We start from the raw sequence: 27,734 nt of genomic DNA on the forward strand, positions 1-27,734 counted from the left end.
AACCTGAGGTGCAGCCATGTGCCAAGCAGGCTTGCAGATTCCCTGATATGTTCACTGCTCTTGGAGTTGTCAGATATGCCAGTATAACATCAGTATTCTCTACCTACCAATTTCACCCCACCCCCCAGCCCAGCCACTTCTGGGAAGTGCCTCTACTTGTGGTACTTCCTTGCATTTCTGATGAAAACTCCCTTTATAAGGTGAGTGATCCTGGGCAGAATTAGCAAGCATCAAAGGAATGAGAGTTGTGGGGTATAAATAAAATTACATTGGGTATATCGTTCAGAAACCTACCCAATCCACACCTCAATTTATGTTCTGCTAAAGCCTCTACTTTATTCCCAGTCTTCCTTTACCTTCAACTCCTTGATAGTGAGTCTTGCCGCGATTTGGTTAAAGACGTTTGTTTAAATTCCCTGTTTGGTGTCTTGAATATTTTATATTGGTGGCTTCAAGCTGTTCTTCCCACACTGCACATTTTCTCTGCAGCCACTGTCGCAATATGCTTAAATCTAGATAACTCATACTTTAAAATTAACTTTGAAATTGAGATGCTGTTACAAGGGAACGGGTTCAAGGATCTGACAATTAGAACAGAAAAAGGCTCATTTGTCTATTTAGTTAAATATCAGTTTTATTGGCGAGAGAGGACAAAAGCGATACTTGTCTCTGTATGCGCAGGGTCCAGTTTTACAGCAGCACACCTCTCACTCTCTCTCTGCATCCGCCCGCGGCGCTGATCACGACTCAGCCCGTCGTCGCTGAACACCTCTCATACATGAACGAACTAACTTCTGGCTTACTGGTGCCTGCCTTAATACAGGTGATAAATCAGTTGTTGAATTAACTGCCGGTATGTCCTGGCCAATAGTGCTGCTCCCAAATATAACCAATGGCAGGGGACAAATTCAACTATACCCCCCCCCCCCCCCCCCCCCCCCCGGGAACAAGCGCTTTCAGCCACAGACAGACTGGGTGTAAAGCAAAACACAGCGCTACAGGCTTGGTCGCCCCCCCCCCCCCACCCCCCCCCCCCCCCCCCCCCCCCCCCCCCCCCCCCCCCCCCCCCCCCACCCCCCCCCCCCCCCCCCCCCCCCCCCCCCCCCCCCCCCCCCCCCCCCCCCCCCCCCCCCCCCCCCCCCCCCCCCCCCCCCCCACCCCCCCCCCCCCCCCCCCCCCCCCCCCCCCCCCCCCCCCCCCCCCCCCCCCCCCCCCCCCCCCCCCCCCCCCCCCCCCCCCCCCCCCCCCCCCCCCCCCCCCCCCCCCCCCCCCCCCCCCCCCCCCACCCCCCCCCCCCCCCCACCGTAAAGGTTAAACAGACTGGCGTGACACAGCTACACGTGCTTGGTGCGTACACAGGTAAAGGTAATGCACACAGCACTGCTGGTTTTGCGCACAAAGGTTTAAACAGTGCCATCGGCTTAACACGTGGTAATTTAGACAAAGAGCTGTCAGCTGCAGTGTTATGGGCTTTAAACATAGTGCTATGGCCACAGCGGTATGGGTCACAGACTGTTCGGGAAAATTCTCGTATAACAGATGCACAGGGCAAGTTTTTTTAAACACAGTGGGTGCCTGGAATGTGTTGCCAGGGTTGGTGGTGGAGATGGATATAAAGGTGGTATTTCATAGGCTTTTGATTTGCACATGGACATACTGGGAATGGAGGGATATGGATCATGCACAGGCAGATGTGATTAGTTTAACTTGGCATCATGTTGGACACTGTTACTGTGGACTGAAGCACCTGTTCCTATGTCATACAGTTCTATGTTCTATATGTCGGAGGAATTAATGTACACAGTGAATGCTAAAATCATCTTGTATGATGAAGGAATCTTGCCTTCATTGTAGCTAGTAGGAGCTGTGGTTACAGGGAATGAGAGGAAGCTCCAGAGGAAGGTGGTGGTCAGCAGCTGTGGAAGAGGGAGGAACAGTAGTTGAACAAGAATGTGCCAATTTGGGGAAGGGGAGTTGAATTAATGCTGTTCCTTCTGACTTAAATGTTGGTGGTCAAAACGGCTTTTGGTACTTTGGCTTTCATCAGTCAGAGTATTGAGTATAGAAGTTGTGAGGTCATGTTGCAGTTGTATAAGATGTTGATGAGACCGCATTTAGAATATTGTGTTCAGTTCTGGGCACCATGTTATAGGAAAGATATTGTCAAGCTTGAAAAGGTTCAGACAAGATTTACAAGGATGTTGCCAGGACGAGAGTGTGTGAGCTATAGGGAGAGGTTGTAGGCTAGTTCTCTATTCCATGGAGCTCAGGAGGATGAGGGGAGGTGTACAAAATCATGAGAGGTATAGATCGGGTAGATGCCGGGAGTCTTTTACCCAGAGTAGGGGAATCGAGGACCAGAGAACATAGGTTCAAGGTGAAGGGGAAAAGATTTAATAGGAATCCGAGGGGTAACGTTTTCACACAAAGGGTGGTGGGTGTATGGAACAAGTTGCCAGAGGAGGTAGTTGAGGCTGGGACTATCCCATCGTTTAAGAAACAGTTGGACAGGTACGTGGATAGGACAGGTTTGGAGGGTTATGGACCAAGCGCAGGAAAGTGGGACCAGGATAGATGGAACATTGTTGGCCGTTGTGAGCAAGTTAGGCTGAAGGGCCTGTTTCCACAATGTATTACTTTATGACTCTATGACTTCATTGGAGACCCTCAGACAATCATTAATCGGACTTTACTGGACTTTATCTTTCACTAAATGTTATTCCCTTTATCATGTACCTGTACATTGTGGATGGCATGATTGTAATTATGTAGTCTTTCCACTGACTGGTTAGCACTCAACAAAAGATTTTCACTGTTCCTCGGTGGTGAGACATAAAGTGAGAATTGAAGTCATGAACGACCAGAAGCTTGTGGCCACTGGAGTTGTTCAGCAAAGTGTTCAAATAATCTATGTTTGGTTGGAAACATAGTGTACCAGAACACCAAGCTACATCACAAGGAGGTGGTTGGAAGGTTAAAACAATAAAGCAATTGGGATTCTGGGATTTTTAAATACAGGCACAGAATACAAAGCAAGGAAGTTTTGTGTGAAGAAAAAAATCATGCATTTCCAGCTGGATTGTTGTGCTACAGTTTGGACAGTTTATTTTAAGAGAGGCTTTGGCAAGAGTGCAGATGCATTTTATTTGGGCTCCAAAGATGACTGATTATACTTGTGTGGATAGAATAGTAAAGCTCTGTCATGAGTATTTAATTGCCATATGCACTACAAACGGCTGTGTTTAAGAATGGATGCTAATGGGCGATTTGATGGATGAAATCATCCATTGAGTAAATAATGACCTTTTCCAGTGGCCAAGAGATTGTTAAAATAGAGGGCACAAGCTGACTGAATTAAAGAGCAGAAATGATATGGGATTGGTTTTCCGCAAAGCCTGGGAAGGATTTGGAGAGCACTGTCTGCATGTGATGTTAAATTCAATGTGAGATTGTATAATTAGTTGAAGCCAAGTACAGAAGAATGAATGGAACTAATAAGTTTTAAAGAAACTGCACAGTCTGAATGAATATCCGTTTTGCTGCACTATGTAAATTGCTCTTACTGAAGTGTGCAACTTGGATGTTGCAAGAGGAGGTAGCGGGGGAGGGCGTGAGGAGTAGTTGTGTTTCCTGTGTTTGTGTTGAAAGACGCTCGTGGAAGGTTGGAGCAAGATGACGTGGAAGGAATGGTCCCTTCTGAATACTAAAGGAAGATGCCCTTGCAACAGGAAGATGCAGACGATGATCTTTCAAATGTGGAATCCTGAGGACCAGGAAACGCCTATTGTGGTCATAGTGAAGGATAGGGGTGGGGAAGGATGGGAAGTGGACACATGAACTTAAATGTGACTGTGTGGAAGGGGAATGTTAAACAAGTTCTGAACATGTCTGAGTACTCCAGGCTCTCTAGTACAATTCAGTGATTGCTGGGAGTCTGTACCCTGGGTGAAATGAAGACTATGTGTAAATGTGATAGGCAATAGGTGAGGCGTATCTAGAGTTCATGCGTGTTGCTGTAGTGATGGGATTTCTCTTGAGTTGGCATCGACTGGATGGGTTGATTTTACCATTAATAAATAATTTTCTGCTGTTTTCTGTGGCAATGAGGTAGATTTAGTAGAATGAGGACAAAATTACAAGAAGTTTGGTGGACGAGGCCTGGTGACGAAATGGAAACTTTTGTTCCATGTACATGTGAGATGGTGACTGGAGAGTGAATGATGTGTTGAAGTGAATGGGATGTTCTGCATTGGAACTGTTGGGTAGTGTGGGCAGGTGGTGTAAAGCGAGTCACACCGTGTCTGCCTTAATGAAGAGACCGTCTTGGTCTTGTACCCTGAAGAAACAGAGTATCTGGTATGTTTCTGCAGGTGGGGTCCTGGTACCATTGAGTTCCATCAAGACCTTGTAAATTGTAAATTGAATTGATGAGAACAGAAAGATGAGGGAAAAGATTTCTGGTACTCATTGCATTAGTTGTTAGCTTTTATTACACTAATTTTGCTTCAGAATGGCAATGTGATTAATAGTTTAGCAACCTGTGCTTTGAGATTTTGTTCTGGTAATTTTAAGCCAGCGTCAGAAAAATGAAAGTGAAAGTTGCCACTTCTTAAAAGTTCATATTAATTGTAAGGGGGAGGGTGGAAAACCCCTTGCTTTATTCCGACATTCAGTAATTCAATTGCAAGTCTGTGTCTTCTGAGAAAGCTGTTTTCGGGGTGGGGGGAACGACACAGCTAGCCAGCTGCCATCGTACATACATTGTATGTGTCCTTGCAGTATTGTCACCCTGTCCTTTCCCTGGTGCTGAGTATTATGTGCAAGGAGACAAATGGTTGACTGAACAAATCCCACCATGCCAGGAAGTATAATATATGCTTATAGCTAGTTCATGTCAGGACTGTCTTATGAAGAAAGACTGGATAGACTTGGTTTATACTCTCTAGAATTTAGGAGATTGAGAGTGGATCTTATAGAAACTTACAAAATTCTTAAGGGGTTGGGCTGGCTAGATGCAGGAAGATTGTTCCCGATGTTAGGGAAGTCCAGGACAAGGGGTCACAGCTTAAGGATAAGGGGGAAATCCTTTAAAACCGAGATGAGAAGAACTTTTTTCACACAGAGAGTGGTGAATCTCTGGAACTCTCTGCCACAGAGGGTAGTTGAGGCCAGTTCATTGGCAATATTTAAGAGGGAGTTAGATGTGGCCCTTGTGGCTAAGGGGATCAGGGGGTATAGAGAGAAGGCAGTTACCGGATACTGAGTTGGATGATCAGCCATGATCATATTGAATGGCGGTGCAGGCTCGAAGGGCCGAATGGCCTACTCCTGCACCTAATTTCTATGTTTCTATGTTTCTAAATGTACTATTGAGCACTGGGATTCCAACCAAGAAATCCAAATATATTACTGCTGAAGGATAACAGGAAAAGCATTCTTGAGGCTTGGGTGGAAGTAGTGGACGCGAAGCTGATGTGAACAGTTGGGGATTAGCAAACTTTAAAAATCAAACTTGAACATTTGACTAATACAGTTCAAAATGTAAAGTGAACCAGCTAAGGTGGCGAGTGTTTAGGTGTGGCAACTAAAGTATTTGGTATGAGCACCTTGTATCAGAATCATATTGCCAGGAGAAATGGTTCTAGTCTGGGTTTCCTCAGTTTGTCTTGTTGATGGAAAACTATTCAGAAATATCCAACTAAGCTCTATATAATGAGGATGTATGAGAAACATACCTCCTATGTTGGAAATCTGAAGTAAAGAAATTGCTCGAGATACTGGACAATATTAAAGTAGGAAATGCAGGAAATCAACAGGTCGATGGAGGAAGGAATATTATTGTTTCCCATATTGGCTTAACTAATACAGAAGCCATTTGAAATAGCGTTGGATCTGCTGAGTATTTCCCGTGTTGTTTTAATTTTCCCAGTTTCTCTTTAGAAATAAGATTTATTCTGAAAGCTTACTCAGTTGAATGAGATCCAGATCCCGCAAGAGTTGATTGATTCCCTGGAGTCCCCTTCACAATATGATGCTTTGACTTTATTCCTTGCTGCAATTGTGACATTCATATTTGGTAGAAGCATCTCTAGTGAGCAGAATCTAGATCTCTGTTGCCACTGAAGTGCTTATGAAATACTGTTGGGATCTGAGTTAATAGGGGTCAAAAATTAAAATAAAACTCTCTCTCCAGTAAAGGCAAGGTTGAAATTGGGAAGCCCCTTTTCTACAAATAGACGTACAATTTTGAAACTTTCCCAAAAAACCATTGACAGCAGATCACTGCATTTGCCAAGGTTGCAATCTATAATTATGATACACAAGGGTATCAGGGATATAAATTAAACTTGAGTAAATGGGATTGAGGTATAGATCAGCTGTGAATTAATTGAATGGCAGAACTTCCTCAAAGGGCTAAACACCCTTCTCCTGTTGTGTTGGAAACAACATTAAAATTTGTCCCTAGTGATGTGGAGGTGAAAAAGCTACTTATTTTAACTACTAAACCAGGTTCGCTTCTTAATAAACAGACACCACACAAACTGTTTGGTAGACCAGTTCAAAACTTTACTTAACATCGGCCGATGGAAGGGAGGGAGAACTCCAGTCAAGTGACCAACACAGACACTTGACTGTGCTCAGTCACCTTCCCTTAACAACAGAATTACATTGCCTTAAATAGGGTTTTTTTTGTCCCCTTATCACATTCCACAGACATTAGTCATGGTCAGAGGTACTGGAAAAGGTTTCCACAGAATGCATCACATCAAACCTTTTTTTTTTTACATGGTACAAGATATACTAAAAACATTGGCCATTTGCCTTATCTCCAAATAGACCACCCTAGCTCTTTTCGCTGCTTCCTCTGTCATTTGGTCCCTCATAAACATAGGTCATTTGTTTACAAAGATGTGACTGTCTATTTCTCTCTTCCTTTATTGCCTCCTCCCCCATAAACATTGGTCATTTGGTTTATGGCATCTTACTTTCAAAGATATCTCTCTAGCTCCTTCACTTGGGAGACAATGTTATCTCACACACCCCGCAACCTGAGGAAAGCCTAATTTGACACTAAATATAAGCTGTAAGCTAGCCCAGAAGCCAATTTAATATCTTCTTATATTTTTAACTAAAATTCGGCTTCATCATTCCATCCTTTTATCAAAATTTTGATAACAACTACAGTCCTTCCTGAGTACATACGAAAGACCATAAGCATCTCATCAGACAAATTAATAGTACACTAGTAGCACAATCAATTCATAGTGGACAATCGTTTCACAAGTCCCTTCAAACATTTTAAATGGCCACCAACCTCCCCCGGATGTGACACTAAGATACTACCATAGGACAGGAAAAGGTTCATAAAAATTTCTCAGCCATTATTCGGTTTCATTTGGAATTCCCTGTGTGCTGGTGTAACTGGTTCATGCTTCTCTTGTGTGGCACTGCATTTGCAACATAACAATGCCCTGTCACAAATATACTGTTTCCTTAAAATACACCAGTGCCTTGGTTGTGGCAAAAACAGGTAGATTTAACTGGCCTTTGCAGACCTCTTACTGTCTGTAGTCAGGGTATCTTTGCTGCGCTTGTCATGTTTGACTTCAATCTTGTTTAAAAGGAGGTGTGTACCATCCTTTAAATGTGGGTTAGTCCGCAAGTTTGCCATTCTGAAGAAAGTTCAGTCCATGTGGGCTGGGCCACCCCAGAATAAAGGAACATCAATAGCCCATCGTCCTTGTTTCCACAAACTGTTCACAGTCAATCAAATGTATCCAGCGACGATGATCTTTCATCATTACAGCAGTTCATGTTGTTAGCAACACTTGGTTGTTTCTTTCAACAATCTCAATTTCTTCTTGTCCCAGCACCCCCATCGTATAGTTTTTATGGCCTTGGTCACTGGTTTCCAGCAAAAACTCCTCCAACCTGGGAATGTAGATCTGGCAAGACATGGGTTAATTGCCGACCATACATAATTAGTTAATTGCCCAGGGCCTGTAAGTGGCTTCCCCCCACTCTCCAGGGGCAATAAAAAGTTGTAAATCTTGTTCACCAGCTGAGTTTCTCCAGCACTTTTGTCTACCTTTGATCCTTCATGTTCCTTCCTAACACTTCCCTGTGAATTTATTCTTTAATCCGATTATATCCGAAGAGGCTCTCTCTACCTGAATATTCAATTCTCCAAATATGTTCTCATCCCCAATCTACTTTATCTTCTCACCTTTCATCCCTCATTGTGAGTTCCCTCAAACCTCCTTTTTTAAGTCATAAAACAATTTTTTCATCTACCTTCATTTCTCTCACACAGCACATGCTTCAACATCTTTTTGTTTGCTTCAAAACAGTAATCTTGCTTCATTTGCATTTTAAAAGACAACCTCTGTTATCATATCAAAACAAACTTTCCCAAAAGAACTCATTCAGAATCAGTAATCAATAATACATTTTCTTTTCTCTGTAATTTTGACATTTCCAATCTCATTTAACCCTTTAATCGGGATCCAAACATTTTAAAGGACAAATTATTTAAAGCGACACACAACTTTGCTCATTGCTTTGAATTTCACATTCCACATACAAAAACATTGTTTTCCAAGCAGTACATATACAAAAACATTGTTTTACCAGCAGTATATAATATTTCATCTTCAAAGACATCTCTTTGTAATTTACTTTCCCTTTTTCTGACAAGACTTCTGTTTACCAAAATCCTGGTTACCTAACCCTAATTGGACATTGATCCAGATCATGATTAGTCAGACTCCCCTTGACTTTTCAGTCTCCCTATCCTATCCTCATTTCTCCATTGAATTTTCCTTCATCCCCAATTTTTATAACATAGTTGCTTGTCAGAAAAAGGATTTACCTCCGGGGTAATTTTGTTTTGCAATCCCCATTGACTCTTTCCACCATCCCAGATGCTTGTGGGTGGTGTGTACAGTGAATTGCTGTTGGATATTAAAATGTGCACATTTTTCCTTATTAATAGTGGTTGGTAGAGCTTCACTCCACCTACTAAATAAATCTAAAATCAATACGCAATATTTATAACACTGGGCCCTTGGCATCTCAATAAAATCAATCTGTATGCATTCAAACGACCATTATGGCATTGGCGTCACCCCTGAGGGTATCCTAATTGGTTTGCCTGGATTATTTCATTGGCAAATTTTACATTCAGAGGCCTGCTTCAGTGCCTCATCAAATTTTCGGGTGCCACCACATTTCCTTTGTTATCCTATCATTCCCTCCTTACCAGCATGGGTAAGACGGGTAAAAATGTATTGTATACACCAACTTGTCCAAGCGGGGTGTGCTGAATCAATGGCACAGCCCTCTTGTTTCCATAGTTATTATTATATACAAGAGGCGTCCCTCTGTAATGTACATACCTCCCTCATATCTGGCAGGACCGTTCTATTTGCTAGTATCTGTTTACCAGATGTCACCACGCATTTGGATGTACAGGCTGCTTGCTTGGATACACTATCGGCAAATTCATTACCTTTTGCTATAGGGTCCCCAGCACCAGTGTGTGCAGTACATTTAATAATGGCCAACTGTTCTGGTAGCATCAATGCCTTAAACAAATTCCACACAGAAAGGCATTCCCGTGCTCCCAATCCTGGAGAGCTTTGTAAGGTCAGAATTTCAAGGTATAGGGATGTTACTGACGGAACTGTCACAGGTAAAGATGCCATTGCTACTGGTAGGGCATAGGGAGGTGGACATCTCACAAGATTATCTAACTCCTCCTCATTTTCATTACCAAATAGGGTCGTCGTGCCAGACATGAAGTCTCCTCCAGAGGATTTACCAGTACTGGGTTTATTTTTGACGAACCATCACCTGTTTCTCACCTCCTGCCTGTCTTTTAATTCTATTCTCTTGTTCCTCTGCCCACTGGCATTCTAGTTGCAATAATTTCCATCCTTTCCTAGTGCTATCCTTGTTTCTTAACTCTATCTAGCAATGTTACAAAATTGTGAGATTTAAAAAATCAAGTCTGCAATTTATCCCATCAGATAAAGCATAAAAATAAGTTTAATTTGACACCTAATTCACTTTCATATCTCAAGTAATAAAAATGTTATGGCCATTTTCATACTCGGAAATTAGCATCTTGTTCCCTATTGATTTTCTATGGACATAACAAAAAACTGTAATCATGGACAGTCAAAAGCCCATAACCTTCTTAAAAATTAAGAGAACTGAATGAAATTTTCAGTTATCATAGATTGAACCATTCTGACACAAATATAAAATAATCTTACTTGGATGACCTGAAATGAAAGCATATAATTAGTTAGTTACCCAATTGTAGCTAATTTCAAACTTCAATTACTAGATCTAAACATATATCTATTTCTTAATAAATGATTAACATTTTTAAATAGCCTAAGTGTCCAAATTATATTCACAAATAATTCACAATAAAACATGATTTTTAAATCTCATTTACATCAATTTATAGGCCAAATGGAAGGAATTTAGTGTTCAATTGCTGTAAATTAAAGTCTATTTTAAATCGGCTTTCTAGTGGGTTCCTGTCTTCCTTTCCCATATCAACACCTCTGCTTATTTAATTGTCTCAACATACCATGTGCCCCCTACAGGCCAGGCTTCATCCCCCAACCATTTGGTCAACTTGTAACTTAACATTCTAAATTTCTTATTATACATAGGATTCAAATAACACATATATTGGACCGGTATCCAGAGCATTCCCCATAGATAGATAGAAAGAAAGAGAGAGAAAAAATACTTCTTAATTCCGAATCGTTCCAAATATATCAACCAGGCCGACCCACTAAATGAGACCCCAGTTTCTCAACTTGGCTGACTTTTTAATTCCGAATTGTTCCAAATATATCAACCAGGCCGACTCGCTACTCGAGACCCCAGTTTCTCAATTTGGCTGACTTTTTTTAACTCTTTAATATACGACCCAAGTGTCTCAACGAGGCCGACTAGCTAACCGAGACCCCAGTTTTTTTTTAAAACTTGGCAGACTTCTTAATACTGTAATATACAACGTCACTTATTTCTCAACCCGACAACTCTTCGGATGTCTCAATAAGCCGGACACACACCTCAACCCCCGTATCTCAACCCGACAAATCACGGATATCTCAACAAGGCTGATGAGCCCTTAGTAGAGAGAGAAAAAGAGAAAACAAAGAGAGATAGACAGAGAGAGGAAACACTCACGTCCTTCTTAACAATATACATAAGACCTTTCTTAAAAATACATGCACAATTCTGTCTTAAAAATACATACACAATTCCGTCTTAAAAATACATACACAATCCCTTCTTTAAAAAAAAACCCATATAAAGCCCAACTGGTCTTACCTTTGTCTGTTGCTAAGAACCTCGGCAGGGAACCAATTCAATCTCTGATGAAGGATCACAGATGTTCCCGGGAGTTTCTAGGGAGTCGGTCTTACAAGGGGGCCGATAGAGCTCAGTTATCTCCCTTCCAATCCCGGCAACCTCCACAACCGCTTGCACAGTCAGCCGTTGATGTGGTCCCAGCGAGGCCTGCATAACTACGCCAATGAAAAAGCTACTTATTTTAACTACTAAACCAGGTTCGCTTCTTAATAAACAGACACCACACAAACTGTTTGGTAGACCAGTTCAAAACTTTACTTAACATCGGCCGATGGAAGGGAGGGAGAACTCCAGTCAAGTGACCAACACAGACACTTGACTGTGCTCAGTCACCTTCCCTTAACAACAGAATTACATTGCCTTAAATAGGGTTTTTTTGTCCCCTTATCACATTCCACAGACATTAGTCATGGTCAGAGGTACTGGAAAAGGTTTCCACAGAATGCATCACATCAAACCTTTTTTTTACATGGTACAAGATATACTAAAAACATTGGCCATTTGCCTTATCTCCAAATAGACCACCCTAGCTCTCTTCGCTGCTTCCTCTGTCATTTGGTCCCTCATAAACATAGGTCATTTGTTTACAAAGATGTGACTGTCTATTTCTCTCTTCCTTTATTGCCTCCTCCCCCATAAACATTGGTCATTTGGTTTATGGCATCTTACTTTCAAAGATATCTCTCTAGCTCCTTCACTTGGGAGACAATGTTATCTCACACACCCCGCAACCTGAGGAAAGCCTAATTTGACACTAAATATAAGCTGTAAGCTAGCCCAGAAGCCAATTTAATATCTTCTTATATTTTTAACTAAAATTCGGCTTCATCAGAGGTTTTGATTTAATCTTGAATGTTCAGGGTTCAAGGTATATAATAACATCTTATAGTCTCCTGTTTGGATTTGAACATAGACTGTTACAGCATAAACATAAATTGAGATCAAAATACAAACTGATGCAGGAACTCTGCAGGTCTGGCAACATCTGAGGACCAGAGGGATGGTCAACATTTTGGGTCAGGATCCTGAAACAGTCAGTGAAATTTGTTGTTAAAAGTAAACTATACATGCAGCAATGATTATATAGAGCAAGTGCAAAACAGCAGAATGGTGCAAGATTGTAGTGTGAAAGAATTACAGTATTAAAGTCCACTAATGGAATAATCAAAAGAGGTAGAATTAAGTTAGAGGATATGGCAACACTTTAAAGAAATGTATGTGATTGGCTCAGAAATCTGACAACACTGGGGAAGAATCATTTCGTAAGTACGGATGTCTGAGCATTCAAGCTCCTGTATCTTCTCCCAGAAAATAGAAGAAAGGAAAGGGATGCCCAGAATGACGGACGCCCCTAACAATACTACCATCCTTCCTCATAGTGTGAAAATGAACTGAATGGAAGGAAGTGATGAGCCCATGATTGACTAGGCTGAGTTCACCCCTTTGCAGGTTCAGGCCGTCATGATCTGATGCAATATCAGGCTGAGATGTGTGGTCAGAATACTCTTTATAGCTCATCTGCTGAAGTTGAGGGGATCCTGGTGGACGTGTAAAATCTTCACAGATGCTGAAGAAAGTAAATATGCTGATGTGCTTGATCAATGCATCATTGTGAAGGGACCAGGTTAGGCTGCTGGTGACATGGATGCCTAGCAACTTGAAGCTGTCTGCCACCTCTACAGAAGATCTGTTGATGAGGACAGGGTGTGTTCACCAGTGTGACACAATGACACTAGGTTTTCAAACCTTTTCTTTCCTGTAAAAATAGGCGCAAAGTGCTGGAGTAACTCTGGGTCAGGCAGCATCTTTGGAGAAAAATGATGGGTGACATTTCAGGTTGGGACCCTTTTTCAGTCTAAAGAAGATACCTGACCCAATACATCACCCATCCCTTTTCTCCAGAGATGCTGCCTGATGTGCTGAGTAACTCCAGCACTTTGTCTGCCTTTGGTATACACCAGTATTTGTAGTTCTTTATATCTCCATTTTCTCTTTCCTGTATTTTGTCTCATTATCTTTGATCCCGCGAACTACTGATATCATCAGACTTAAAGATTGCGTTGATGTTGTACTTAGTCACGCAGTTATGGGAATACATGGAGTGGACCAAGGGAGTGAGTACATAACCCTGAAGGATACTAGTATTGAAGGTCAGCGTGGGGGCAATGTCATGACTGATTGCAACTAACTTGAGGTCTGTTGGTCAGGAGGTCTAGATGCCAGTTGTAGATAGAGGCTCCAAAGACAAAGTCCTGAAGTTTAGGTATGAGGTTATTCAGTATTATGATGTTGAAGGCCGAGCTGTAGTCAATAATAGGTAACATTTTACAGGTTGTGTATGTTGCATTGAATAATGGAGCACAAATTACAATTTCAGTGTTCACCTTTGGTGAAACTGATAGACTGTATTCTTAAGAGGCAATTGTGTTTGATTGCTGCAGGGAGGTTATATGGAAACAGTTTATTTTCCTTAAGAGGCTGTCCCATTTGGGGGACCTAATTGGCGAGTTTAGAATAGTTTGAAAAAAATGTCATGTTGAAGACCTCCTTCGACTGTGTTGAAGACTAGCTATGACTAACTTCGTGAAAATGACACCAAATAGTGGAGAGTGAAGACTACCTCCTTCGACCTCCCTTCGACTATGATGAAGACTATCTACGACTACCTTCGACTACCCTCGAATACGCTTGATTACCTATGACTAACATGCCGACCTACTACGACTAAACCTACGAGTAAAAAAAGTATCGATTTTTTTCCATGGCAACCTTTTTTTTTACTCGCGGGCATTTTTCAACATGTTGAAAAATACGCCGCGACCTAGCTGAGGCCTCGAGTACACAGGGGCCACTCTCGAGCATGAAGGAGAGTTACTAAGACCTCCTACGATCTTGTGTCGACCATGCTGTGAGTATGAGTCGAGGGCGAACTCGCGGATTAGGTCGACCAAGTGGGACAGCCCCTTCAGACCTATTTTTGCCCAAGACAATTTTTTCTGATTGTCAATTTCTAAAGTAAATTTTAAATGATTCTCTTAGTTCCTGATTGAAATTACATTTTAACATTTTGGCCCATGTAATACGAAGAGCGTTCCTTAATTCATCAATCATGTTGTGTCCAATTTACATTCTGAAAACCTGCATTATAGCTTATAATGTATTTTGAGTTGGTGTTACATCTGGATACAAAGGGCTTGTAGAGAGCACTGTCATCAACAAAACAGATGCATATTGTATTCTGATCAGTGGCACTACTTGGTTCAGTGTCAGTTCCCTCCTCTCCCACTTAGTGATGTCTCCAAAAGGCAGTGTGCGTTTCATTTTGCATTTCTCGGAACAACACAAGGTTGTTTAGTTCAAAGTAGGCACAAAATGTTGGAGTAACTCAGCGGGACAGGCAGCATCTCCAGAGAGAAGGAATGCTTGGTCCATACTGGTTCTCGTTCCCACTTTTCATTTCCCTGTCCTGCTGCTACTTATCTCTTGCACATGCCCAAGATTTTCCTCTTTGATTCCTCATGAGAATAAGTAGTTATTTACAGCAGCTAATTAACCTTGCAGCAAATCCTTGGAGCAAGGGGAGGAAGCTGGAGTATAAGAGGAAACCTGCACTGTCCCAGGGAACAACTGCTGCCTATAATCAGTGGGTCATAAGCTCAAGTTCCAGGATGGCAGATGGATCGCTGCATTGCTGAAAATAATGTCAAGAATGTTTTATAGTCATATGTCCAAGATAGAACAATGAAATTCTTACTTGCTGCAGCACAGCAGAATATGTAAACATAGTAAATAATATAACAAAAACTCATAACAGTGCAATAATAATAATAATAATAATAGTCTATTGTAATTCATAGCTGATGAGATTGTAGTGTTTAATAGCCTGATGGCTGTAGGGAAGAAGCTGTTCCTGAACCTGGGCGTTACAGTTCTCGGGCTCCTGGACCTTCTTCCCGATGGCAGTGTTGAGATGAGTGTGTGGCCAGGAATGGTGTGGGTCTTTGATGATGTTGGCTGCCTTTTTGAGGCAGCGACTACGATAGATGTCTATTTGTTGGGAGTTATAAGAGCCCAAGTCCCTGTCTGACATTTCTATTGGATCAGGTGAACGGCAAAGCTCTTACTGGTGCAAAGCATTATCTAAACACATTATAAAAATATATGAAATAGATATTAATTGGTTGTGATGAACAATTTACTTGTCGTTGGACATTCATTGCACAAAATGCTTTAGATAGACAAGATGCTGGAGTAACTCGGCGGGTTAGGCAGCATCTCTGGAGAAAATGAATAGGTGATGTTTCGGGTTGGGAAATCTGGTCATTGTCTCCCTGCCCCCTCCCTTCATGTGCATCAACTGTACTTTGAAGTGAATGGCACGTGTGCCTTGGGAGTGGGCAGCTGGTCACCTGTGGAGGGATTACCAAGAAGCTGAATCTCTGCCCTCAACTGGACCTCCAGCAGAGGGCCTGGGCAGCAGTGAATGAACAGCAACCTGGATAGTAACCCAGCAGTGTTTGGGCCAAATGAAAGCTCCTTACTGCCACCATCTGGCATCAAAACAAGTATTTGCACTTTGTATTAAAATCGGCTTTCTCCCAAAACATACGTACAGAGAAAAGACTATCAGATATTATGTAGAACACAGCTGTATTTACCAAGTTTTCTTCTAGATAATATCTTGTATGTTTGCCATGTGAAGCCGTGTGGGGAGCATAGGTTTTCATGTTAATCGTGTTAACCGCTGTTCTTTCTCTCCTCCCAGGGGTGTACATCCTGATTGGCGTTGGAGCTGTGATGATGATCGTCGGCTTTCTGGGTTGCTATGGCGCCATCCAGGAATCTCAGTGCATGCTGGGAACGGTAAGTCCGTTCTCCTTTCTGATCAATGTGAAGGGTCCTGACCTGAAACACCACCTATCCACGTGTTCCAAGAGATGCTGCCTGACCTCCTGAGTTACTCCAGCACTTTTTTGTAAACCAGCATCTGCAGTTCCCTGGCGGGTCAGGCAACATCTCTGGAGAAAAGGAATAGGCAATGTTTTGGGTGGGGATCCTTTTTCAGACCCCTTCAGACAAAATGCTGAGTCACTCCAGCATTTTGTGTCTACGTTCGTTATAAACTAGCATCTGCAGTTCCCTACACATTTTGTCTGCAGTTTCCTTCTGTCTCCTTTCTGTCTGTCTGTCTGTCCTGCACAGCTCTACTGCCACCAAAACAAAATAGAATCTCTGCGTCACAGGCACCAAAAAGAGTAGTGGTTGGCCACGTCCTTCAGTACTCGCCCAAACAAGTAAGTGGGCAGTGTGCAGGTTGCCGGCTGTTGTCAGTGCATTCTCTGTCATCTCACTGGTCTCTACTTGCGAGGTTGCTGCATTTAACATTTTGGGTACTTCAGAAAGTGATGTATACGTGTGCTGTCAAGCTGTGCTGCCATAACATGTGGGAGGCATTGCAGCTGAATCTGGATGACACCTGATTGCAGCTTCTTCGAAGGATCATCTGTTCAGTGATGACGAAGGAACCTTGATTCAGTGTTTTCCTTTCCATCTCCACCCCTCGCAAAAAGTAAAGTCCAGGAGTGACGTAAGTTGCCGGTTTCCAATTAGATCAGTTAACTCTTCACAGGATAGAGATCAAATGGAGAACTTGACTGAATAAGTTGTTTTCTAACCACAGATGTATTCCAACCTCACCCCCTCTGAACGTACAGCCCTCCGCTCACTCTGCAACAACCCTGACATTATAATCAAACCCGCCGACAAGGGAGGTGCCGTGGTAGTCTGCCACGCTGACCTCTACCGAGCTGAGGCCAGGCGACAACTCTCAGACACCTTCTCCTACTGATCCTTGGACCATGATCCCACAGATGAGCACCAGGCCTTAATCTCAAACACCATTACTGATTTCATCACTTCTGGCTGTCTGCCTTCCACAGCCTCCAAACCTCATCGTTTCCCAACCCCGCACAGCCTGTTTTTACCTTCTCCCCACGGAAATGATTTCCACGTCCTTCGACTCCATCCTGGTCCAATCTCTCCCTACCTATGTCCAAGATACCTCTCGTGCTCTTCGTTTCTTTAATGACTTCCGCTTTCCGAGCCCCCTCTCCCTCATCTTGACTATGGACGTGCAGCCACTCTACACCTCCATCCCCCACCAGGAAGGCATTACAGCCCTCCTTTTCTTCCTCGACCGCTGAACCATCCATTTTCCCTCTTGTTACACTCTATGCCTAGCGGAGCTGGTCCTCACCCACAACAACGTCTCCTTTGACTCTTCCCACTTCATCCAAGTCCAAGGCGTAGCTATGGGCACCCGCATGGGCCCCAGCTATGCCTGCCTCTTTGTAGGGTACATTGAACAATCCCTGGTCCAGGCGTACACTGGCCCTATCCCCGAACTCTATCTCCGTTACATTGATCCAGGGACCCCGACAGTCCTTTCAGGTTAAGCAGAGGTTCACTTGCACCTCATCTACGATACCATTGTTCAAGATGTCGACTCTTATACATCGGCCAGACCAAACGCAGACTGAGTGATCGTTTTGCGGAACACCGTCGCTCAGCCCACATGAACCTACCTGATCTCCTGGTTGCTGGAACTTTCATTCTACTTCCCATTCCTACACAGACCTTTCTATCCTCGGTCTCCTCCATTGTCAGAGTGAGGCTAAACGCAAATTGGAGGAATAGTATCTCATATTTCGCTTGGGCAGCTTACAGCCCAGTGGTATGAAAATTAATTTCTCTCTCTTCAGGTAGCCCCGGCATTCCCACTCTCTCTCTAGCCTTCTCCCACCCAAGTCGCACTAGCTTCTTATTTTTACCGTACAAACAGCTAACAATGGCCTGTTTCCTGTATCATCGTTATTTTTTTGCATACCTTTTGCATTCATTGTTCTTTATCTCTCCACATTGCCGTCTACATCTCTCGTTTCCCATATCCCTAGCCAGTCTGAAGAAGGCTTTCGACCCGAAACATCACCCATTCCTTCTCTCCAGGGATGCTGCCTGTCCCGCTGAGTTACTCCAGCTTTTTTTTTGTCTATCCTCGATGTGCTGTGAATGACTGAAATAGTGGGTTTGATTGAAATAGGGTTTTTTGTGGTGACCACTTGCTCCTAGCTGAAGCTTTCTTTTTGAAATTCCTGAGTGGATGGTCTTGATTTGTATCCCCTGCTCCTCCTTGCAGCTTGCCAACTTCCATACTTGTCTGTTATCTATAGTCCATGTTCTTTAGCACCCATCATTGTTACTCAGCTTCTCCCTCTCAAGGTTGCCTCACCCCAACCTCTGCATTGAAGACAATAATCATTTGATACTTTAATTATCTTAGCCTTCCCCCTCCCCCTTTCAGCCAGGGCTGTTTTTTGTGTAAACTTACCATCCACATTCAGCTGTTGACTCATATTTTGTAGTTGGTCACGGGCAAGGCTTCCTTGTATCTCTCACTATCCTGAGTCTTTCAGTCCTATTTCCTTGTGTATGCACCTGGGAAATGATTCTCCCCAAAATTAATTGCAGTTCAGCATTCATTTTAGTTGTCAACTTGTTCAATCGCACCTTCATCCTTCAGTTCTCCCTTAACGTGAGGCAAAAAGTCTGCAATCGTTTACCTGCCTCTTGTCTGTAAAGAGCACAGACTTCTCCAGGTGATGTAAAGTTACTTCAGCAATTCACTGACAGTGAAGAGATTGCCTTTGTCTTTGGGTTTGTCCCCTGATATTGCTTCCAAGTAGGTGCCGTCTCACACTCTTGTTGCAACATTCCATACTTTCCTCAAACTTTGGGCCTGAGATGCATTGTTAATATCTCGTTCCTTGTGCCAGGAGACTCAAAGATAGAAATCCACTGTTTTGCATTGCTTGTGAGCCTCTGTTAAGCCTGATCAAAACTTCAAGTTGTGCAATGCACTGAACAATAAAGCGTACTGCCATCGATGTCAGCTATTGGAACTGGAACACATGGCACCAGAAAGGCACAGTGGTAGAGTGGCCGCAGTGCCAGAGACCCAGAATTGATCCTGAACACAGATGCCGTCTGTATGGATTCTGCATTCTCCCCAAGATCGCGTGGGGTTTGTCCGGGAGCTCCGGTTTCCTCCCGCATTCCAAAGACTGCAGGTTTGTAGGTTAATTGGCTTCGGTAAAAGATTGTAAATTGTACCTCGTGTGTGCGATAGTGCTAATATATGGGGATCACTATTCGGCGGGGACTCGGTGTGCCGAACGGCTGTTTCCGAGCTGTAACTCTACAAAATCTACAAAAAGGGGACCCTGTGACCTTTTACAAACTTCCCTTCCTAATGCTATTGCTAGTGGTTCTATACTGTGCAGGGGTTAGTAAACTGAGATGCTATCATGTTATGTTTGCTCTCTTTCCCTTCAGTTCTTCATCTGTCTGGTGGTGCTGTTCGCTTGTGAGGTTGCTGCCGGAATCTGGGGATTCGTGCACAAGGATGAGGTCTGTACTGTTGTGATTCCCCAGCCTGCTGAATGCCCAGAGTATTTGGTGATTCTAGGGTGTAGACTATTGAACCTTGACCCAGGTGGAGAGAACCTTGACTCAGGCCATCTGCTGGGCCTGGAGGGAGGTTAAGAGATATCCACTGAGGGGTTGAAAATGGAGAGAAGGCAAGGTGACCAAGTTGTGGAAGAAAAAAAGCAAAACGGTAGAGAGGCAGGGCTAGTGGACCCTGTGCTGGGGAAGAACTTCTTCCAGATGTAGAAGACCAGGGATTGGCAACCCCATTGTATTGAGTGGGCATCTCGATTGAGATACCAAAGAACAGCCAGGTGACACGGCTGCAGAAGAAAGAGAGAAAATTGGGAATAATCCAAGGTGACATCATGTGTTCTGTTTACTGTTTTATTAAAAAAAAATTCTGTGCAAAGGGTTATGAATGAATAGTCTGTTAGTGATAAGAATGTTGGTCTCCTCAGCTGGACGTTTGGCTAAATGTGACCAATGTAAAAATGGGAAATGCTGCAAATACTTGGGTGAGGCAGGATCTGCGGAAATAAACTGTTAGCTATTCAGATGCATGACTTTCCGTAATAACTGGAGAAGTGGGCAAACTAGCATGTTTTTAGTTATAAAGAGAATAATAGGAATACCCGTGAAAGAGCAGAGACCAAGATTATCCAGGTGAGATGCACACTTTCCATAAGAGAGGATGATGAAAATGTATTAAGCACAGGTGATGTTTAATATCCTTTTCCTCCTTCTCGTGTTCCTCTCAATTACACCCCCACCCCCACCCTCTTTCATCTGCAGGAAACTAAGCATTTTCTTCTCTTAACAGGTGGCCAGTGAGCTCAAGATGTTTTATGACCAAGCCTCCACTGCTTATCTTATGCCGGACCGTAGCGCAGAAAGGAAGGATCAGGCTAAAGCCGTGTTAGTGACCTTGCACAATGCGGTGAGTCACGGCCCCGTTACTTGTCTTTGAACAGATTCTCACTATAGATTGACCCACCATACTGTGAGATTGTGCCTCTTTGATGTGTAATACTTTAGATCGTGCTATTTTATCACCTTCCCTCCCCACTCTCTTTCAGCTGGACTGTTGTGGAGCTAACTTTGTAAGCAAGTTGCTCTCTGCCGATCTCTGCCCCAAACAGAAGGGAATAGGTGTTATTGCAAAGGTAAGTTTATTCTCAATGCTCTCTCCTTAAACTAATCTTTGGGATGCACAGCTGGCTAAAAGTTCATTTTAATCAAAACTTCCTTACATAAAACCCTCCACTTGCACTGCATTTAAGAGGCATGTTTGTTCATCAAACCATACAGATGAGCTACAGACATAATCCCAGCAATCACAGTGCAACAATTCCTGCTGTGGCAACGTTAACAGTGCAGCATTTGAGTTGCAAAATCAAATTAGCAGTGAGATTCCTGATGGCAATGAGAAGTTGACTTCTGGGTAAGGATGGATGTGAAGTGAGGTTAGACTTGGAATTTGGTCTGTTACACCAACGTGTGTTGATGCTTCCTATTCAGTTTTACTGATAAATGGCCAAATTAGCCCAAGCCTCATTCAGCTGCCAATCTCTGAAACTGAGGCAACTTTCCAAGTTTAATCCAATACAGGGGCAGCACTGCGGTAGAGTTGCTGCCCGACAGCGGCAGAGACCTGGGATAGATCCTAACCACGGGTGCTGTCTGTATTGAGTTTGTACATTGTCCCAGTGACCTCGTGGGTTTTTTCTGGGTACTCTGGTTTCCTCCTAAATTCCAAAGATGCGCAGGCTTGTCGGTTAATTGGCTTCTGTAAATTGTCCCGAGTGTATGGGTGATTGTTGGTTGGTGTAGACTCAGTGGGCCAAAGGGGCTTTTTCCATACTGTATCTCTAAATTAAACTAAAAAGTGTTTTGCATTGTATTTTGAAGGAGTGTCATTGTACTGGTTTATGCAGTTAAATACTGCCTGTTGGCGATGTCACGTGGGCTAGAAGGAGGACTTTTCCCACAATTGGTCTCTACTTCGGTTAATTACACTACCGTTATAAGTTGACGTAGAGGAAAATCAACTTGGTCAGCTGGTAGCTTGAGAGTTAATATCCTTGGACGTTGGTAGCTTAAACGAGTTTGCAGTCAGAACAGTTACAATTACAGTCCAATAGCTCCACCAGCTGGCTTTAATGTGTCATCAGATGGGAGATTTGAGCACAAAGCTATAAATAAAGTAGGGTTCTGACAAAACCTCGTCTGTGCATTTCCCTCCCCAGACCCTGCTCGACTTGCAGAGTTCCTCCAACATTTGCAATCTCTTGTGTCCACATGAAACCGGAAGGCTGTTCCCTCTGATTTAAATTACTGTTCAGCAGGCGTTAACTTCTCCTACTCTTTTACCATCACACACTCCCCATAAAACCCACACCCCTTCCCCAATGAATCTGGAGAGATTGTAGATTCTGAAATTGGGTGGCTTTCTATGTATTAATTATCTGCACACTTGTATTGTATTGTATGAATGAACAATTTTAGGAAACTAATAACTAAAACAAGAACTTGAAAAGTAAATGGACCCCTTCATATATTTGGCTTCCTGTTACATTTAGGTAGTTTTATCAGTGTTTTGTTTGTGACGTCCTTGGCAACCATTGCTGATTTGATGCTGTGACTTGGTCTCAAGCTGTCCATAATATTTAATATATTTTGCATCTCCATGAGGTTCTCAAACTTTTCTCTTTTTTCCTTTCCAGTTTCCATTAAACCCTCTCACTTCTCATCCAAACTTTCCTCTTCACAAATCCACCATCTTAAGCCTTGGCCTCAGTGGTAGAATATCAAACTTTGTTTAGTTTAGAGAAACATCATGGAAACGGGACCTTTGGCCCACCAGTGACCACTAATTCTATCCCACACACTAGGAACCATTTAATCAAGCCAATTAACCTACAAACCTGCATGTTTTTGGAATGCGGGAGGACACCGGAGAACACTGAGAACTCCTGCAATCACAGGGAGAACTGTAGTCGGGATCAAACCCGGGTCTCTGGCACTGTAAGGCAGCAACTTTACCGCTGTGTCACTTTGGGTTTTGCCTGGCTGGTATCCTCACTAGGCTGGTTAATGGGTTAAACACCACAGAGGCATTTGAGCATATGGTGAAGCTTCCCCAACACTATTATTGACTTTGCTACAATGGATAGAATGAGGGTCAAGAACATATTGGTGTGTTCAGGCTAGGTATTGACATTTCTGTTCACTGGTCACAGGAGGGCCTCAAATTCTGGCTGGTATTTTACCCCTTAATCCCAGTGTAGAAATGCAGTAAAGAAAGCCATAGCATTTCTAACACTGACTCAAGCCACTAACATTCATTGCCATACTTCTGTTTATTTTGCTGGAAACTGATATGGCACAAGGGTAAACAGCCATGAGATCTGCTGGTCTCTCGGATCAAATATTCAGGTTGAACTGATGCTCAGTAATGAGTACTTAAATTGGTGAGAAATGATTCGGATACTTTTTCACTTGTCTGGTTAGTTCCTGTCCAGAACGGTGACACCACACTCCATGTCTGTGCTTGTAGAAGCAGTAGAAAAACAGAGGTTTGCAGTTTTCATTTCAAGCAATCCTTAGTTCCGATGACATTTGTTGCTTGTGGGCTTGTTCCTTGATCACATTCACACACATTTTAACCATCCAGTTAGGAAAGTTGTTTTCAAATAGTGATTTAAGAGATTGGGACTTAGCCCTTCCCACAGCTCAGATCTAATTTCCGCTGCTTGAACCCACTACACCACTAAATGGTAACTGCATCTCATCAGGAGCTTTTGTTTAAACAGTGATTCTGTAGACCTACTGGGGCCTGCAGAGGCTCGGGTGTCAGTGGTGGTCACAGCTAATTCTGCAAACACAAACACCCTGATTGCACTGGGCAGGTGAGGGTGAAGATACCAAGCTGATTCCTTTCCCAAACTGAGAGAACAGCTGAATAGCACAAATGATTGGGAGTGGTAGGATGAAGTATTGGTGGTTCCTCGTCTGTTGTTTGGAGATGAATAATTGAAGTACTGAGAGAAGACCAAAACGTATTTAATGTGGCCATTGGGATCAAACAGTGGTGAATTTGCACCTAATGCATTTTGTGAAGCATCTTGGTAAATACTGTGGCAATGGCTAATGATAAACATTGTTAATGTTTCTTGTTAAATTCAGGCCGACTGTGGTACACGGATTAAGGAGCTGTTTACTGAGAAGCTGTACATTATTGGGATCGCTGCCATCATCGTTGCAGTCATCATGGTATGAAATTCCACAATTGTGATAATTGATAATAAAGGGATTGAAATGCACATGGGATACCGCACCTTTGATTTCTGAATCACTGGAAGATTGTCAGAATGATGATTTATAATCATGACGCCCTGGGTTTGATTCCAGCATAGTATCCTTTAAAGTTTGAGCCACTTAATTTAATTTGTAATTTTCAGCATTTGTTCTTAATATGCAATAAATTCAACAGCATAAGCCACATCCTTCCTACCACAGTCAAACCACAGTGCTGGAGTAACTCAGTGGATGAGGTGGCATCTGTGAAGGACATGGATATTTGACATTTTGGGTCAGTCTGAGGAAGGGCCCTGGAATAATACCTGTCCATTCCTTCCTACAGATGCTGCCTGATCTGCTAAGTTACTCCAACACTTTGTGTTTTGCTCAAGATTCCAGCATCTGTAATTCCTTGTGTCTCCATTCTTCCTATTTTCCTTGCACTTGAAATGTGAATATAATAAAGATTTGTGTTCATGTGGATGACATGAGTTTTGGTCCATACCAATGTTTAGATGATCCGGATTGGCTATATTGAATCTGAGGCAGGCAGTGACGGTATCAGTGTGATGTGGGCTGATGCTTTACCTACAGGCGATGTGAATGTACCGTTACAGCAAAGATTCATCTCTGAGGAAAACTGAGTTGGCCCTGTGAAGGATCCGCCAATCTGATATAAGACATTTAACTGCGAAATGCCCGCCCTTTAGTATTGGATAGATTGAGTGGTGGGTCTGTGCTGTTCCAAGGTTGCAGTGCATTTCCCCCAGTCCTCTTGCCCAGTGCACGTTGACCAGCACAGTTCACCAGCCCTTGTTCGCAGAGGCTCTTTGTGCAGGTGTTACCCAAAGCCCAAATGCCAGGGATTTGATAATTGACAGGTTTGTTCCAGGCATTCATGCGTTTAAGGCTGGTGCTGTATTGAGCCAATAATTTAAATAGATACAATTGTGGATTTGTGCAGCCTGCAGTACACTGTGGCCTACTGCTGACACAGTGTACTGCTGAGAGTTAGATAGAGCTTGCGGAATCAAGGGAGAGGGCAGGAACGGGGTACTGATTGTGGATGATCAACCATGATCACATTAAATGGCAGTGCTGGCTCAAAGGGCCAAATGGCCTACTCCTGCACCTATTGTCTATGTATCTATAACTTGCTGTCCAGGGAGCAACAGGCAAAGTATGCTGTGTTAACTGATCACAAAAACATGGAACAATTTCATAATTCAGAGCGGGTGGTTACACAGGCTGCCAAGATACCATCTTTCGGCTCCTGATACATAATGTTCACTTGAAATTAATCTTACAACATTTTCCTTTTCTAAAAGCAATTGTTTATTCTCCATTTCAGATCCTGGAGATGATTTTTAGCATGGTACTGTGTTGCGGGATCCGAAACAACTCTGTGTACTAGAGGGGCACCTCCTGCTGCCATTTCACGGGACTCCCAGCAAGAGCAGCAGTTAGAAAAGCTTTGTAGTGGAATAGATCTTGTCATAAAATGCCCAAACTAATGTTTTCTGTTGTTGCCACTTGTCATGCTCAATTTTTAAAATGTCTGTGTGTATGTGTATATATATATATATAATGTTTTTTTTATATTATATAAAAACCATCTCCCCTGGCATTGACGGTTCATCCCTGGTGTCAAATGCAGCTTGTGCTGGAGAAATTGGTGTGCAGACAAAATCTGATACCTTTCCTACCCACTCACCCATCAGGTTTACAGCAAGCACATCATGTCCTCCATCAAACAGTGCTTTGGAGCTTCTGCAAAGTTACCACATTTGAATTCGGATGTTAAGGCAATAAGTGACCGGACACCCCATTGTGCTGATGGAGGGAGCTCGGTGCTCCTATAGATCTGAGGCCTTGGGGGTTTGTTTTGTTTGTGTGTTTCTCTAAAAAAAAATGCTTGGAATCCAAATTGACAGTGCATCAGCCAACTGCAGTGCATCAGCCAACTGCGCCAGCTGTGACCCGTCCATGCCCAAAGTTTGCATTTAACTTGCAAACTTTCTAAGCGATTGTACTGATTTTAAAGATTTATCTACCTTCCCATTGTACTGCAGGTACCTTTTTAAAAGTATACATGTATAATATAGCCAGTGCAGTGAGTAACTTATAATGGTAGGGGGAGGGGGAGCAGGCTACAGTACCTGGCCAGTTGCTTGCTTGGTTGTTTCTTGTGCATCATTGTTTCCACTTAAATAATATAGTCTAACTGAACCAAAGAAATACTGGGCTGTGCCCCCCACCCCTCCCAAATCCCCTGCTCTGCTGAATTCTAACACCTTGTGTATTGATGTAAACTAAAAGATTCCTCTGCCTGTATATTTTCAGGCAATTTTTCTTTTTATATTTTCGGATTTCCGCTACCTTGGCATCTTTATGCTTGAAGCCCACCCAGTGTTTCTTTGACATCTTCAGCCGAGAGGCTTCATATAGTTAACCAGTATTTTGAGAAAATGCTTGTGTATAATCGCCAATGCTTGGTTTTCAGAGTGCTGCTGCCTTTTTATACGAGTCTTGTGTTTTTACCATTTTTAATAAAGGGGTCGACCATGGCATTTTAACAAAGAACCCCAAAGGAACCATAACAAGCAAATCTAGACACTTACTTTTAAATTCATTTCTGACTGCTTAAGCGTGGATATGATGGTGCTGCATGGATCTTGAGCTGTGGCGTCTGCCAGAGTTTGTCATGGGACAGAATCTAGAACCAATCTCTAACGCTTCTCCATTACGTGCCTAGAATATAAAAAATGCTCCCTGCCAGGACTTCTTGTAAGTTGACAGAACGGCGCCTTTTGTCTCCGTGTCAAAACTAATTGCAGTTTCAGTCAGCTAACTGAAGGGCAGGAGGTTGAGTGAACATGGGAGCTGAGATCATTAGTGAGTTCACTTGCTACCCTAGGGAAACTTTAACCACAGTAATCCATTTAGCAGCTGTATCTTGCCTTCAAAAGAAAGGTGATTAATTATTGATCACTCATCCAATTGAAAATAAAAATCATGTCATTTGATTTTCTCTGGACCTCCGTTCCTGTAAGACATGTAGTTTGTGTTCAGAACTGGGTACAATTTGTCCAATGTTAATGATTTGTATTTTCAGTCTTGCAACTAGTTTAGTGTGCTTACTAGAAATGAGGTAGCTCCCAGAATGCAGTGAATTAACGTATTTTTCATTGAAGGCCCGCGTTCTTTATGCAGAGTGCTGTAGAAACTGTTGGTTGCCTATTGCCACCTGCAGAACTTCCAATGAAATGCCCACTTTGTCAGGTTACCTTTCTATTACAGTGATGGGCTTTGCTGTTTTGATTGCGATGTCTCAGATTCTTCAAATACATTGGATTATATTACATGTAATGCGTTTCATATGTTTAGCATGTCTGCATCCAAAGGGTTTATATACAACTTGCCTGTTCTGTGAATACGTAACAATAAAGATCACTTCCTTTAACACAGCTTTGACTTGAGTATGTTTGTACTTTGACCTGCAAATTGGACTTTGATCAAGTTGAGGGCGAATGCATAATTTCCCT

The 27,734-nt window shown here is 42.8% G+C and overlaps 1 protein-coding gene and 1 long non-coding RNA gene across 2 annotated transcripts in view; both read left to right on the plus strand.

Moving 5' to 3' along the window:
- The window catches only part of cd81a (CD81 molecule a), a 53,242-nt gene extending 25,586 nt beyond the window's left edge, over positions 1-27,656 (plus strand). The window contains exons 3-8 of the mRNA XM_055649648.1: positions 16,169-16,266; positions 19,795-19,869; positions 20,711-20,827; positions 20,967-21,053; positions 24,076-24,162; positions 25,541-27,656. Of these exons, the coding sequence (XP_055505623.1) occupies positions 16,169-16,266; positions 19,795-19,869; positions 20,711-20,827; positions 20,967-21,053; positions 24,076-24,162; positions 25,541-25,603 (527 nt within the window). The 3' untranslated portion in view covers positions 25,604-27,656. The remainder of the gene's footprint in view (positions 1-16,168; positions 16,267-19,794; positions 19,870-20,710; positions 20,828-20,966; positions 21,054-24,075; positions 24,163-25,540) is intronic.
- Positions 1,550-15,198, plus strand: LOC129705818 (uncharacterized). Its single transcript, XR_008724968.1, has 3 exons — positions 1,550-6,476; positions 12,238-12,669; positions 13,374-15,198. It is a non-coding gene; the product is annotated as an uncharacterized LOC129705818 (long non-coding RNA).
- Positions 27,657-27,734: the final 78 nt, after the last annotated feature.

The sequence above is a fragment of the Leucoraja erinacea genome, chromosome 18 (assembly GCF_028641065.1).
Source record: "Leucoraja erinacea ecotype New England chromosome 18, Leri_hhj_1, whole genome shotgun sequence".
Lineage (NCBI taxonomy): Eukaryota > Metazoa > Chordata > Chondrichthyes > Rajiformes > Rajidae > Leucoraja > Leucoraja erinaceus.